The sequence below is a fragment of the Chiloscyllium punctatum genome, chromosome 20 (assembly GCF_047496795.1).
Source record: "Chiloscyllium punctatum isolate Juve2018m chromosome 20, sChiPun1.3, whole genome shotgun sequence".
In the NCBI taxonomy this organism is placed as follows: Eukaryota; Metazoa; Chordata; class Chondrichthyes; order Orectolobiformes; family Hemiscylliidae; genus Chiloscyllium; species Chiloscyllium punctatum.
Genome location: NC_092758.1, coordinates 39,142,091 through 39,157,738, shown reverse-complemented (window position 1 = coordinate 39,157,738; position 15,648 = coordinate 39,142,091). Strand labels below are relative to the sequence as shown.

Below are 15,648 nucleotides of genomic sequence, written 5' to 3'. Positions count from 1 at the left end.
AGACAGCGAACACGGGGGCTAACACCTTCAACATATTGTCTAGCTATCACCATTGTTGACAGCTAACCTGAGAATGCAACTTTTTAAAAAAGGTTTTGTGATTTACACAGGAAAGAAGTGAAACTATCACTGTATTCTAACAGATGAAAGGTTTAACAGACAATCAATTTTTCAATGTATAATTTCAGTTACATCACACTGTAAATCTTTACTATAATTCTGTGTGTTAGGATTGAGCCCTCCATTACCACCTGATGAAGAAGCGACACTCCGAAAGCTAGTGTGCTTCCAATTAAACTTGTTGGACTATAACCTGGTGTTGTGATTTTTAACACTGAATTTTGAGGTTGTAAAAGTTAATTGCACAAATACCACAAATTGAGCATTTAGATCTTTTAATCTTCATTAAAATCAAAAGCAAATATTCCATATCTCTGTCATATCTTCAGTATTCATATCTAGATATCCCTATTCATCCCTAATGAAATCTTATCTTCTTTTAAACACTTATACTCACAAATTGAAATAGGCAGGATGAGTTTTCTCATTGGAACTTGTAAAAATACAAATTGTGGTAACTTATAATTGAAGAGCTACTGTCTTTACAATTTTAGGAGGATTGAAATTAGATGATGTTCAATCTTGTAATTGCAGAGTAGATAAGAACAAACATGCAACTTCAACTCAGTGCAAACTTTGATAAATATTAGGTGAGAACAGGATCCAGCTGAACTGTAATCAAGAGTTTAGCTAATATTCTTCTCGGCCCTCAAATATTGGTTTAGGTTTTGCAGTGGGAGTGACAATATTGCTGTCTATAATCTTTGCATCCAATAACAATTTCTGGCATTTGGACGTGCTGTATTGAAAGTGGAAATCTAGAAATTTCTGCCTGTACTTGACTTCTCCAGAGGGTTCTGTTTAGGACCCCCAGACTGCAATCCATTTCTCAGGAAGGATGTATTGGCCCTGGAGTGTGTTCAGAGGATGTTCATGAGGTGGAGTTTAGCAGGATGAGGGCAGAATCTAATTGAAACTTACAGAATAATGAATGATCTGGACAGAGTAGATGTTGGGAAGATGTTGCCATTGGTAGAAGAGACTAGGACTCGAGGGCACAGACCTCGCGTAAATAGAAAACCTTTTAGAACAGAAATAAGAGACTTCTTCAGCCAGAGAGTAGTGAATCTATGGAATTGATTGCCACAGAAGGCAGTGGAGGCCAGGTCATTGAATATATTTAAGACTAAGATAGGTTCTTGATTGTTAAGGGGATCAAGAGTTACGGGAGAAAGTAAGAGAATGGGTTTGAGAAACTTATCAGCCATGATTGAATGGTTGGGCAGACTCAATGGGCTGAAATGGCCTAATTTCTGTTCCTCTGTCTTATAGTCAGTCATATTCGAAGTCATTGAATTGAGAACTGTAACAGCCTGTAAAGTAAAATACACTTGAAAGTATTGCATATCACTGTATGAGGTATGATTGGATGTTTAATAGCCTCCTATTTTTAAAGAACTGCTGAACTTGATAGTTAATGGTCAACAAAGAAAGTTACTCTATCTCCATGATCAGAAATTCCACGAACTCAGATTGAGAATCAATGAATTTTATTTTTCTTGTTTAGCTTCTGCCATAATCCTGCGTCTGTGGCCCATTCATTTGCTTTGTTGTCTGTCAAGTCTTACAATTAGAAGTGAAGGAATTGTGTAGTTGTGACATGCTGATTTATTGTCTGAAGGCATAAGATGTTTGCAGGCGGCTTTATTCAAGGCGTGAGAGTGTTGTTGCTTCATCACTGAGTGAAATCCAACCCATTGACTGTTTGAGCTAGATGCCAGAGGCCAGTAAGGATTAAATGCTGCTAAGAGCAGGGAACAGAAAATCAGCAGATTATGGAGGCAAATCTTTTTCAAGTGAAGGTCTATTAATCTTTACTGTAACTGCTTTAGTCTGGTTGAACAAAACAGTTTACCAGAAAAACTAGCTTCGAAAGCTAACTCCGAAGTCTACTGGCAGCTGATTGTGTCCACAGTTGATATGTAATAATTTATCTGTAGTTACTTAATGTTGACTCTGTTTGAAATTGCTTTTATGTTGCATGAGGTATGTGGTATTGTGTTTGCTTCCTGATGTGTGGATCCTTTGTGATTGTGGGGGTGAAAATTAACTAACCAGTCCAGTTCTTTTATTTTGGTTTTGGCTCCGTTTCTTCTCTATCACTCTGACACAGGATCTTTCCTCATGTTTCATGGTCTCCATTCTAACATAAGTAGGTACTTACTTGGGGGGAAGCACTGCATTTCTATGGCCAGATTCCTTTGCATTACATATATTTTCAAATTCTGTTTAAAGTAGTTAAACTCTGTTCCTTCAATATCCCATCCAAATTTTCACATTTCCCATACTTCTCCCCTACTTTCATATGTTTGTTGTCGACATGCAGCCTAACACAACTGCATATTGTGACATAAAGGTGACAAAACAGGTGGCTGTACATTTCTAACTAACAAACTCTACAAGCAACAGAAGTTTCAGGATTAGTCATTTACTCAAGGGAATGGGAGAATGTTAAGGAAAAATGATTTGGTATTTTGTTTTGCATTTAAACCCCATTCTTGACATTTAATTTCACCATAGCCTTTTCTATGCAATTTGTTTCTGTACAAAAGGTTGGATTCTGAAATGCTATGACACACATCACCTGAGGTTTATGTATATTCTGCCCTTAGTTTGGAAATTGCCAGAATGCTATCTTCATTTCATTTTTGTATATATTTTTGTTTACAAAATCCAATTTATTTTAAGTAGAATAAAATGGTTAACTACAAAATAAATTAAACGTGCTCGTATCTGAACCTAGTGTGCCACAGTAGGATTTAGGAGGTGTCAGTTGACTGGACGGCTAGTTTGTGATGCAGAATGATGCCAAGAGCATAGGTTCAATTCCTGCATCAGCTGAGGTCATCATGAAGGATTCTCCATCGCAACTGGTCCCCTCACCTGAGGCATGATGAACTTTGGGTTAAACCACCACCAGTTGTTTTTCTCTAATGAGAGAGCAGCCCTAGTGTCTACTATGGCTATGGCAACTTTACCTTTTTATGTACTTTTAAAATGGCAACAGGTTCTCAAACTGTTTCAGAAGCATTGCCAGATAAAATGTTGCTCCGAACCAGATGTGATCCATGCTCACAACATGCATTAGTAGTAATGGTGAGGCAGTCAGCACTAACTTATTATTGAGTAATTTGGACTGCAACCTCTAGTGTGTGCACATGTGCAATTAAATGTCAAATTCTGAATTACTTGACCCCTCTACAGGCTGTGAAATAGTGATACCTCACTAATTAGACTTGGCTGTAAAATAAATGCAACAGTATGATGTTGCAGTACTTGTCTACTAGTTACAGACTAAACCCACCAGAAAAACTTAGGGTTGGTCTTCCCTCTCTCTCTCTCTCTCTCTCTATCTCTCTTTTTCCTCTGTCCAGTCTCCTTCCATCTCCATCTGCATCTGCAAATTTTCCAATGTCTTAGTGACTTTAACAGTTTCCAGTTTCCTGGCCCTGACCACCACCTCTCACCACGAACACCCAATTTCTCTGTTTCTGCCCCTTTTGATTCAGGGAGACGGGGAAGAGCAGAACTCTGAAAATGGAATGAACAGAGTAATGATTCTGTCAACAATTGTATGTATGGTTGTGAGGAAGTCCTCGGTTGGGAATACAGAAAACATAAGCTGCAGTTTTGCTTCTATTCATCTGAGAGATTGGGCATGATTTGGCTAGACCAGCGTTTATTGACCATTCTTACTTGCTTTGGGGAAAATGATGAGCTGCCTTCTTGAAATACTCTGGTCCTTATGATACAGGGCATACACTGTGCTGTTAGGTAGTGAGTTCTAGGATATAGTTCCAAGTCAGGATAAGTGTGGTTTGGAGAGGATACTGCAAGTGGTGGCATTGCCATGCACCTGCTGACCTTGACCTTGACCTTGTAGTAGAGATCATGGCTTTAAAGGTACTGTCTCAGGAGCCATAGTGAGTTACTGCAGTGAAATTTGTGGATGATATGCACTGCAGTTATTGTGCATCGATGGTGAACAGAATGAATGTCGAAGTTGGTGGATGAGATGCCAATTAAACAGGCTGATTTTTTTTTCATTTTCCTGGATGGTGTTAAGCTTCAGTGTTGGAGTTGTACCCAGCTGGGCAAATGGAGAATATTCCATCACACTACTCATAGATGGTGTACAGGTATTGGGATGACAGCAAGTGAGTTATTTGTTGCAGAATTTCCAGTCTCTGATGCACTTTTGCAGCTGGTGCATTTCACTTTCTGCTCAATGTTAACCCTCAGGATGATGTTAGTGGGTATATGATGTTGGTAATGCCATTGAATATCAAGGGGAAATGGTAAGATACTATATAGCGTGAATGTTATTTGTCACTTATCAACCAACTCAGGATGCTCATGGTTCTAGCTGAATTTGGACACCTACTTTAGCATCTGAGGAGTCAACTGGTATTGAACACTGTAGTCATCTGTGACTGTCCCAACTTCTGACCTTTATGATAGGGGGCAGATCATTGAAGCAGCTGAAACTGATTGATTGCGCCATTTGCTGCCCTGCCAATCTCCTGCACTGATGTTCTTAGACTGAGATGACTGATCTCCAACAACCGTACAATATTCCTCTGTGCTAAGTATGATTTCAACCAGTGGAGAGTTTTATCCCTGATTTCAATTGACTTAAGTTTTATGAGGGCTCCTTGATGCCATACTTGGTCAAATGTTGTCTTGATGCTGAGGGCAGTCATTCTGACTTCACCTCTGGAGTTTAGCTATCTCAGCCATGTTTGAATCAAGACTGTGATGAAGTCTTGAGCTGACTGGTCCGAGCAGAGTCCACCCTGAGTGTCAGTGAACAGATTATTCTTTTGTAAGTGTTGCTTCGAACAAAAGAGAAGTACAGGACAGGAACAGGCCCTTTGGCCCACCAAGCCTGTGACGATCATCATGACCTAACTAAACTAAAAAACAAACCTTCTGCCCTTATTCGGTCTGTATCCCTGTACTCCCTCCCTATTCATGTAACCATCTAGATGCCTCTTAAATTTTGCCAATGTGCCTGCTTCCACCACCTCTTCTGGCAGAGCCTTCCAGGCTCCTACCACTCTGTGTGAAAATCCGTTCTCGCAAATCTCCCTTAAACCTTTTCCCCTCACCTTGAGCCTGTGCCCCCTTGTAACTGAAAGTACAACCCTGAGAAAAGGCCTCTGACTATCCTCCTTATCTATGCCTCTCATAGTTTTGTAGACCTCTATCTTTATCTTTACAGTAAAAACAATCCTAGTCTTTTTAATCTTTCCTCATAGCCAACGCCCTGGAGACCAGGCAACATCCTGGTGAACCTTCTCTGCACTCTCTCCAAAGCTTCCACATCCTTCTGATGGTGTGGCGACCAAAACTGCACACCGTGTGCCACTGTTGTCCCCTCCCATCACTTTATTGAAATAGGCTGATATGGTGATCTGGATTTGTCTTCCATTCTGTGGACATGACATACCTGGTTAATTCTTCACATTATTGGGTAGATGCCAGTTTTGCACCTGCCATGGAACAGCTTGGTTAGGAGTGCAGGTCTTTAATACTATCGCTGGAGTGTTGTCAGGGCCCATTGTTTTTGCAGTATAAAGTACCTTCAGCCATTTCTTAATATCACCAAAGTGATATCAAGTTAGTTAATTAATGAATCAAATAAGTTGAAGCTTGGCATTTGTGATAGGGGCATGGACAGGATAAATAGACAAAGTCCTTTCCCTGGGGTTGGGGAGTCCAGAACTAGAGGACATAGATTTAGGGTGAGAGCGGAAAGATATAAAAGAGAACTAAGGGGCAACTTTTTCATGCAGAGGGTGGTACGTGTATGGAATGAGCTGCCAGAGGATGTGGTGGAGGCTGGTACAATTGCAATATTTAAGAGGCATTTGAATGGGTATATGAATAGGAAGTGTTTGGAGGGATATGGGCAGGGTGCTGGCAGGTGGGACTAGATTGGGTTGGGATATCTGGTCAACATGGACGGGTTGGACCGAAGGGTCTGTGTCCATGCTGGGGACTTCCGGAAGAGGCCAAGATAGATCATCCATTTGGCGGAAGGTAGTTGCAAAAGTTTCAGCCTTCTCTTTTGCACTGGTGTGCTTGGCTCCCTCATCATTGAGGATAAGGATACCTGTGAAGTCTCTACCTCCTGTTGTTCGTTTGAGTCCTGACTGGATGTGGCAAGACTGCAGAGTTTGGATCTGATTCACTATAGGAGAAAGCGAGGACTGAGATTCTGGAGATCAGAGTTGAAAAGTGTGGTGCTGGAAAAGCACAGCAGGTCAGGCAGCCTCTGAGGAGCAGAGGATCGTCATTTTGGGCATAAGCCCTTCATCAGGAATGTGGGAAGGGAAGCGGATTGAGAGAAAAATAGGAGGGTGAGAGTGGGGCTGGAGGGAGGGTAGCTGGGAAGGCAATAGGTAGATGCAGGTTGGGGGGGGGGGGACTGATAGTGATAGTTCAGAGCAGAGGGTGGAGTGGATAGATGGGAAGGAAAATGGACAGATGGACAGCTCAAGAGGATGGTGCAGAGTTGGAGGGTTGGATCTGGGATGAGGTGGGGGGAGGGGAGATGAGGAAACTGGTGAGATTGACCGTGATGCTGTGTGGTTGGAGGATCCCAAGGCAGAAGATGAGGTGTTCTTCCTCCAGTTGTCAGGTGGCTAGAATTTGGCAGTGGAGGAGACCCAGGACTTGGATGTCCTTGGTGGAGTGGGAGGGGGTAGTTGAAGTGGTCGGCCAAATGGTGGTGGGATTGTTTAGTGCGTGTGTCCCAGCAGTGTTCTCTGAAATGTTCTGCAAGTTGGCCTCCTGACTCCCCAATGTAGAGGAGACCACATCGAGAGCAACGGACACAGTAGGACGTGTGTTTGGATGTGCAGGGATCTTTTGGGGCCTTGGAAGGAGGTGAGGGAGGTGGCGTGGGTGCAGATTTTACACTTTGGCGGTGGCAAGGGAAAGTGTTGGATGTGGAGGGTGGGTTGGTGGAGTGTGTGCACCTAATGAGGGAGTTGCAGAGGGAATGGTTTCTGTGGAATGCTGATGAGATGGTGAGGTAAATATATCTCTGGTGGGGTCTGATTGTCAGCGGAGGATGTATTCGGAGATTGGTGGGGTGGAAGGTGAGGACCCGGAGGGGTTCTATCCTTGTTGTGGTTGCGGGGGTGGGGTTAAAGGGCAGAATTTCAGGAAGTTGAGGAGATGTGCTGGAAGGCTTTGATGACCATGTGGGAGGGCAAATTACAGTCCTTGAAATAAGGGCCATCTGGGATGTTCCGGAGTGGAATTGCTCCTCCTGGGAGCAAATACGGTGAAGGCAGAGGAATCTGGAGTAAGGGATAGCATTTTTACAGGGGTTTTGGGGGAGGAGGTGTAGTTCAGCTGTGGGTGTTGGTAGGTTTGCAGTAGATGTCCGTGTTGAGTCAGTCAGAAATGGAGACAGTGTGGCCCAAGAAGGGGAAGTAGGTGTCCGAGATGGTCCAGGTGAACGTGAGGTCAGGGTGGAAGGTGTTAGTAAAGTTGATGAACTATTCAACCTCCGCATGGGAGTCCGAGGTGGCGCCAATACAGTCATCAGTGGAGCAGAGGAAAAGGTAGGGAATGGTGCCAGTGTAACTGCAGAAGACTGTTCCACTTATCTGATGAAGAGGCAGGCATAGCTGGGGCCCATGGCTACCCTGTTGATCTGAAGGAAGTGGGAGGATTTGAAGAAGTTGTTGAGGGTGAGGATGTGTACTGGTTGGGTCAGTGGGAGAAGAAGAAATGGAGGGCTTGGAGGCCTTTACCGTGACAGATGGATGTGTACAGGGATTGGATGTCTGTAGTAAAGATGAGACGTTGGGGGCTAGGGAAACGAAAGTCATGGATGAGGTGGAGGGTGTGGGCGGTATCTCAAATGTATTTGGGGAGTTCCTGGCCCAAGGGGGACAGGACGGAGTCAAGGTATGAGGAGATAAGTTCTGATTCACTTAGGATGCCTTAGTGCTAACTTTTTACATGCTGCTTCCACTGTTTGACATGCAAGTAGTCCTGTGTTGTATCTTTACCAGATTGGCATCAATATAAATGATGTGAAGTATACATCTTTTTAGAATAAATCAGAGAAACTGGCAAACTGGAGTGAAGTACTGGCAGGAAGTGGGGTGTGAAGGGCAATGGTTGAGTTAGTTGTGAGAGTTGGTCTGACTGTGGGGCCCACAAATCCTCACCTAATGTTTTGGTACTTATTGATTCATGGGATATCACCGGTAGGGTCAGCATATATTACACATCCAAATTGCTATTGAGAAGGTGATGGTGAGCTGCCTTCTTGAACTGCTGCAGTCCTTAGTGTATAGGTATCCTACGGTGCTGTTAATAAGGGAGTTCCAGGATTCTGAACGAGTGTCAGCGCAGGAACAGTGATTATAATTTCAAATGAGGATGCTACATGACTTGGAAGGGAGCTCCTTTTCTGGTTGTGTTCCTATTTTGTTTTGCTGCCCTGTCTTCTCCACTCTCTTAATTATTTTTCTGTTACATTGATGACTGTACTAGTTCTACTTCCTGTTCTTACATTGACTGGCAAATTTTGTCACATTTCCTGAACTTCTCTTGATCCATTTGCGATCTTTTTCCTTTTTGTTTTTTTGATGCTCTGTCAAGGTAATAGATTATCAATTTTACCCACTCTGAAAGCAATCTTAAACACATTTCCTCTTACCCATCTTGCTGTTACTTCTCTGATATGCTCCTTCTTGAAGAGCCATGCTTGGGTTTCTCTGTTGACACCTTCAACTCCTCCAGCATCTTTATTCACTGAATCATTCTCCATCATTTTTGCCACCTCATTGTCACTGACAAACACATTTCCCTCCCTTTCGCCAATCGGAAGGCAGTATTTCATATATCAATCACCCTTTTTCCTTTTCACGCCAATGTAGCAATTGCAACAGCTGCCTTTTATGTCTTCACTGTCAAACTCTGTCTCTGGAGAATGGGCATTTAGTAAAGTGTTTGTTGCTGCATTGCAATCTGATCTATGTTTGGGTCTCTCAATGTTGATCGGGTGATTACTTTGTGGAACGCTTCCATTAAGTCCACCAGCATGACGCTAAGCTTCTATTTGCTCATCATTGTAATTATCAAGAATAAACATATAATTCAAAGATAGATAGCAAGCCAAATGATTGGGCAAAATTTTATTTATTCATTGTATATGTGTGCCACTGGCTGGACCAGAGCCATTTCTAAGTACCCTGAATGTCTTGCTAGGCCAGTTTAGAGTCAACCACATTGCTGTGGGTGTGGAGTTAATTTATAGTCCAATCCAGGTAAGGACTGAAGGATATTCGTGAACTAGATGGCTTTTGTATGACAATCAGCAGTGCACACCCAACAGGTTATACAGTCTTTTGCTCCAAATTTTTATTGAATTCTAATTTACCCAATCTGGTGGTTGATACCTTACAATCTTAAAAGAGGTGGCATATGAGACCATAATACTACAAGACCATAATATATAGGAGCAGAATTAGGCTATTTAGCCCATTGACTCTGCTCAACCATTCAATTATGGCTGATATATCTCTCAATCCCATTCTCCTGCCTTCTCCCCATAACCCTTGGTTTCTTACCAATGAGAATCTATCTTTGTCTTAAATACACTCAATGACGTAACCTCCACAACTTTCTGTGGCAACGAGTTTGACAGATTAATCACTGTCTGGCTGAAGAAATTCTTCATCTCCATTCTAAAGGGGAGTCACTTCACTCTGAGGCTGTACTCTTGAGTCCTGGTCTCTCCTGCTGGTGGAAACATCTTCTCCATATCCACTCTATCCAAGCTCCTCTGTATTCTGCAAGTTTCAATCAGAACCCCACCCTCCTCATTCTAAACCCCTTCGAGTACAGACCCAGAGTCCTCAGCCACGTCTCATTGACAAACACTTCATCCCAATCTGGTAAACCACCTCTGGATCTCCTCCAATATCAATATGTCCTTCCTCAGGTAGAGGCCATAAACTGCTCACCATATTCAAAGTATGGTTTAACCAAAGCTTTATACGGCCTCTGTAGTACATTTCTGGTCTTGTATTCTAGCCCTCTTGAAATGACTGCTAATGTTGCATTTGCCTCCCTAACTGCCAACTGAACCTGTATATTAACCTGAAGAGAATCCTCAAGTAGGACTCCTAAGTCCCTTTAGTGCATCAGATTTCCAAAGCCTTTCCCCGTTTAGAAAATAGCCTATGTTTCTATTCCGATCAAAGTCCATAAACACACTCTTTCTCACATTGTACTCCATCTGCCACTCTCCTAACCTGTCTAAATCCTTCTGCAGCCTCCCTGCTTCCTCAATGTTTGTCCCTTCAACTACTTTTGGGTCATTTGTAAACCGAGCAAAAATGGCCTAAGTATCTTATTCACACCACAATTATATAATGTGAATAGCTGTGGTCCCAACATGGACTCCTCTGTGGAACTCCAGCACTTACCTGCTGTCATCCTGAAAAAAGATCCTTTTATCCCCATTCTGCTTTCTGCCAGTCAACCAATCCTCTCTCCATGCCAGTACTTTGCCCATGACACCAGGGCTCTTATCTTATTTAGTAGCCTCCTTTGCAGCCATTTTGTGAAAGGCCTTCTGGAAACCAAATTGATCATGTGCATTGGCTCTAACTTCTTCATTGCCTCCTCAAAGAATTCCAACAAATTTGTCAGGCTTGACTTCCCCTTGATGAAGCTGTGCTGACTCAGCCCTATTTTATTTTCAAATACTCCGCAATCTCTCCTTTTCTTTAAAAAAAGGACTCTCAAACCTTCCTAACAATCAAGGTCAGGCTAACCATTCTATAGTTTCCTGTCTTCTGCCTCCCATTCCTACCCTTGTTCAACAGGGGTGTTACATTAGCCATTTTCCCTCCCTCACTCCAGCAATTTCTGAATGATCACCATCAACATCTCCTCTATCTCCATCAGAACTCTGGCATGTTGTTGATCTGTTCTGGGTGATTTATCCTTCTTCAGACCTTTCAGCTTCCCAGTACCTTCTCGTTAGTGATGGTCACTGCAGTCACATCTGACTCTCTTGAAGCTCTGCTGTGCTGCTGGTGTCTTCCACTGTGAAGACTGACTCAAAGCATGTATTCACTTCTTCCACCGTGTCCCTGTTCCCCATTACTACTTCTCTACCCTCATTTTCCAGCAGTTCAATATCCACTGTTTGCCCTTTCTTACCTTTTATAGATAGTCTTTTTTTTTAAATAGCACTCTTGCAATTTTCAATTATATTATTGGGTAGCTTACTGTCAGCTTTCTTCTCTCCCCATATTGTTATTTTTTTGTTATCATCTGGTTTTTTAGATGTATCCTAATCTTCACCAGTGTATGCTTTCTCTCTCTTTTGGTTTTATGCTGTTCCTGACCCTCCCTCATTAGCCATGGTTGTCTTATCCTCCTCATAGCATGTTTCTTCTTCCTTGGGATGAACTTCTGGGATGCTACACCTCCTGAATTACCCCCAGAAACCCATGCCATTGCTCCTAGTCTCCCTTTCCAATCAGTTCAGGCCAGCTCCTCCCTCATGTCTTTGCAATCAGCTTTACTCAATTATGCCACTGTTACATCTGATTCATTCTTTTCCTTCTCAAACTGCAGGATGAAATCTATCATATTATGGCCACTACCCCAGGGGTTCCTTCGCCTTAAGGTCCTTAATCAATTGTCTCATTACACATTATCACCAAAACCAGAATTCCGAATTCCCTAGTTCCCTAGTTCCCTACATCCTGATGGAGACCTGTATATAACTCCTATCACGGTCTTTTCTCCTTTGTGGTTCCTTAACTCTACCCACACAGCTTCCAAGCCTTCTGGCTCTATATTATTTCTTGCTGTTGATTTAATTTCATTTATTTTGCTAACAAGGCAGGCCACACCTCTGCCAATCTGCCTGTCCAGACAATAGGGCCTGTGTCATTGGATATTTAGTTTGCAGCCACGTCTCTGTAATACCCATGATATCATATCTGCCAATTTCAATCTGCGCTGCAAGCTCATATTCGTAGCGATATACAGCACTGAATCAAACCTTTTGGTCCAACTCATCCACGACTACCACACTACTCTCCCCCACCCCCACATTGGGGAAAATACCTTGTGTATTTGCCCTACCCATGCCCCTCATCATTTTACAAATTCTGTAAGGTCATCCCTCAGCCTCCAACACTCCAGGGAAATAGCCCCATTCTATTCGAGCTCTCCCTATAGCCCAAACCACCAACCCTGGCAACATCTTTGTAAATCTTTTTTGAACCCTTTCAAGTTTTACAACATCCTTCCTATAGCAGGGAGACCAGAATTGCACACAGTATTCCAGTAGTGGCCTATCCAATGTCCTGTACAGCTGCAACATGACTTCCCAACTCCTACACTCAATGCGCTGATCAACAAAGGCAAGTAGGACCACCTTCACTATTCTGTAGGAATTATGAACCTGCACTCCAAGGTCTCTTCATTTAGCAACACTCCCCAGGAGCTTACCATTAAGTATATAAGTCCTGCCCTGATTTGCTTTTCCAAAATGTAACACCTCACATTTATCAAAATTAAACTCCATTTGCCACTCCTCGACCCATTGGTCCATCTGATCAAGATCCCATTGTAATCTGAGGTAACCTTCTTTGCTGTCCACTACACCTCCAATTTAGATGTCATCTGCAAACTTACTAGCCATTCTTGCTTTGTTCAGGTCCAAATCATTTATATAAATGACATCGATCCTTGTGGCACACCTTGTTGTTTTGTATGCTGTATGCATTTAAGTACAACCCTCTCAGTTTAGTGGTTACTGCCTCCTTCTCATTGTTGTCCCCTCATCTGCTGTGCCTGAAGTTAGATTCCTGACCTTTTCCATACTCTATTCTATTACTTGTTCTGCGAACTTTAATAACCTCTGCTGAACTCTCTCCCCTTAAATGTCCATAATTTTCCACGAACTAAACTCCATTGTGAAAGAGGAATCGGTTTCTTGGAGTCCTTTGAAGAAGCAACACGGAAATCAAATAGACTGTTTAATTTATTATAAAAGGAAATTGAATTTATAAGTAGGGCAGTTATGCTTCAGTTATACAAGTTATTTATAATAATATTGATCTCCCTAATTAAGAAAGGACATAAAGGCTTAGCAGGAAGTTCAGAGAAGGTTTACAAAACAAATAACTGGAATCAATAATAGGGTAGGGGAATGGGTTTGGGTGGGATACTCTTTGGAGGGTTGGTGTGTATTTGTTGGGCCGAAGGGCCTGTTTCCACACTGTAGGAATTCTATGATTCTATAAGTGGGGTTGTCTGATGAGAAAGGATAGACTATATAGGTTTGTATCCATTCTGAAGTCTTGAAAGGGTAGATGGCAAGAAGATGGAGAATCAAGGACTCGGTCACTGCTTAAAAATCAGTTGTTGCCCATTTGAAGCAAATATTATTAGCTGAAATTGTTTTTGAGAGTCATGAGTCTGTGGATGACTCTTCCTTAAAAGGTGGTGGAAGCAGAATCCTTGAATATTTTTAAGGCAGAGGTAGATATTTGAGTAGATATCAGAAGGGTCACTGGGGATGGGTGGGAATGTGGAGTTGAGATTAAAATGAGATCAACCTTGTTCTTATCAAATGGTGGGGTTTAGATTAGAAAGATGCTGGAAAAGCACAGCAGGTCAGGCAGTATCCGAGGAGCAGGAAAATTGATGGTTTGGGCAAAAGCCCTTCAACAGGAATGGAGGCAGGGAGCCTCCAGGTTGAAGACTCTATTAAATGGTGGAGCTGGGCTAAAGGACCAAATGGCCTCCTTCTGTTCCTAGTTCATTCTGATTTTGTTTAGGGAAGCCATAAGCTGATGGCTGTTAATTGTGCACTTGAAAACAAATATCACTAAATAACGGGGCTACATTTTGTTATGTTGACTGTTATAGAACCTGAAAACAATGATCACAAAGTAACCATTAAGTACCTCTTTAATTGACAGCTGCAAGAACAAACTATATTTGGAGAAGCTTCCAAATACCAGTATCATTATACCATTCCACAATGAAGGCTGGTCCACGCTCCTTCGAACTGTGCACAGTGTCTTAAATCGCTCGCCACCAGAGCTTATTGCAGAAATCATACTTGTCGATGACTTCAGTGATAAAGGTAAACGAAAAGTTGAGGTTGAACTTAACTTTTTTTTAAATTGTGAAACAGTTATGGATTAAATTAATTAAATCTTCAATCATTTTGACTTTTCAAACTAGCTTTACCAATAAATACTGTTCTATTTTCTAAATGATGAGAAATGTGGTTTCAATAAAATTTGAGAGTTGCTATGGCTTGGCTGTTCTCATTTTTGGACTTGGCATAACTCAGTTATTGTTTTCAGTCTCAGACAGCTAGCTATAATCCTCAATATGGAGCACAATATTCAAATCCCAAAGGTACCATTCAAGGAAACTAAGGGTGTAACTATTTGGCTAGTTCCGAATATGGGAATTTATTTAATAGACTTTTTAATGAGTCATAAATTTTGTTTGGATATACAGTTATTTTTAAAGGTTAACACACTATATCTCATGGGATTGGCCTTTTCTCTTGCTCAGTCATGAGCTAAGCATGTTTTATCACAATTTTCTCTTCCTTCAGAAGTTAAAGATTTAATGTAGATTTTATTACCATTTCAGAAACAATTTAATTACGTGAATGTTCGATTTATCTTTGGATTGGAACTGTAAAAATTTGATTTCTGGGTTTTAAGAGTTGATATGAAATTGATCATCTTTTACTGGTGCAATGTAGCCTCAGTAAGTAGGATACTGACCTTGCACTGCCATTATATGCCCAAGGCTATCTTGGCAGGATCATCACCAGCTAGAAGGAGGTGGAGAAGACCAACAAATGCTAGCCTTGTAAACCCGTAGAAGAACTGTAAACATTTCCTTCTCCTGTGACTTCTGCTGAGAATGGCAAAATCTGCATAAATAATACTACCTCCTAATTCTTGCCTCATTTGCACATTACCTGAACTTGAATTCACATAAATAACAACATATGGGTTAAAGCCATGCAATAGTAATATAATGAGTGTGGAGGCCTTTTGTGCTAATGGCCCCTCTTAAGGTTTTGTTGTTGTAATATTCAATTTTATGTTTCTTTACAGTTTTCTCTAGTCACTATCAAACCCTCTAGAAATATTAGAAATTGTACACTTCTCCAGTTCGTAATAGAGAACTGAAAAAAGAAGTTAGGATGATGAATGAGAATAGATTTGTGGTTAGCAAAAAAGAAATTAATTTTTATATGAAGATTGGATGTAATCAGGAAATCATCAAGATCATCTCTTATTTAGGCAGAAGCCATAACTGAGGTGTTGAACACTTTTCATTTGTCTTCACTTAAATAGAAAAGTGTTATAAATATCACAAAACAAGGAGAAAATAGAGAATATTCAGGATGGGAATCTGTGGATGAAGAACACATACTTAAAAGTATTGGGAGTACTCAAAAATAAAATCACTTGATTGAGATGGCTG

The 15,648-nt window shown here is 41.6% G+C and overlaps 1 protein-coding gene across 2 annotated transcripts in view; it reads left to right on the top strand.

Moving 5' to 3' along the window:
- LOC140492053 (polypeptide N-acetylgalactosaminyltransferase 10-like) overlaps positions 1 to 15,648 on the top strand; it is a 92,634-nt gene that overhangs the window by 38,884 nt on the left and 38,102 nt on the right. For both annotated transcript variants that reach the window (XM_072590716.1, XM_072590718.1), the window contains exon 4: positions 14,109 to 14,275. In XM_072590716.1, coding sequence (XP_072446817.1) covers positions 14,109 to 14,275 — 167 coding nt within the window. The remainder of the gene's footprint in view (positions 1 to 14,108; positions 14,276 to 15,648) is intronic.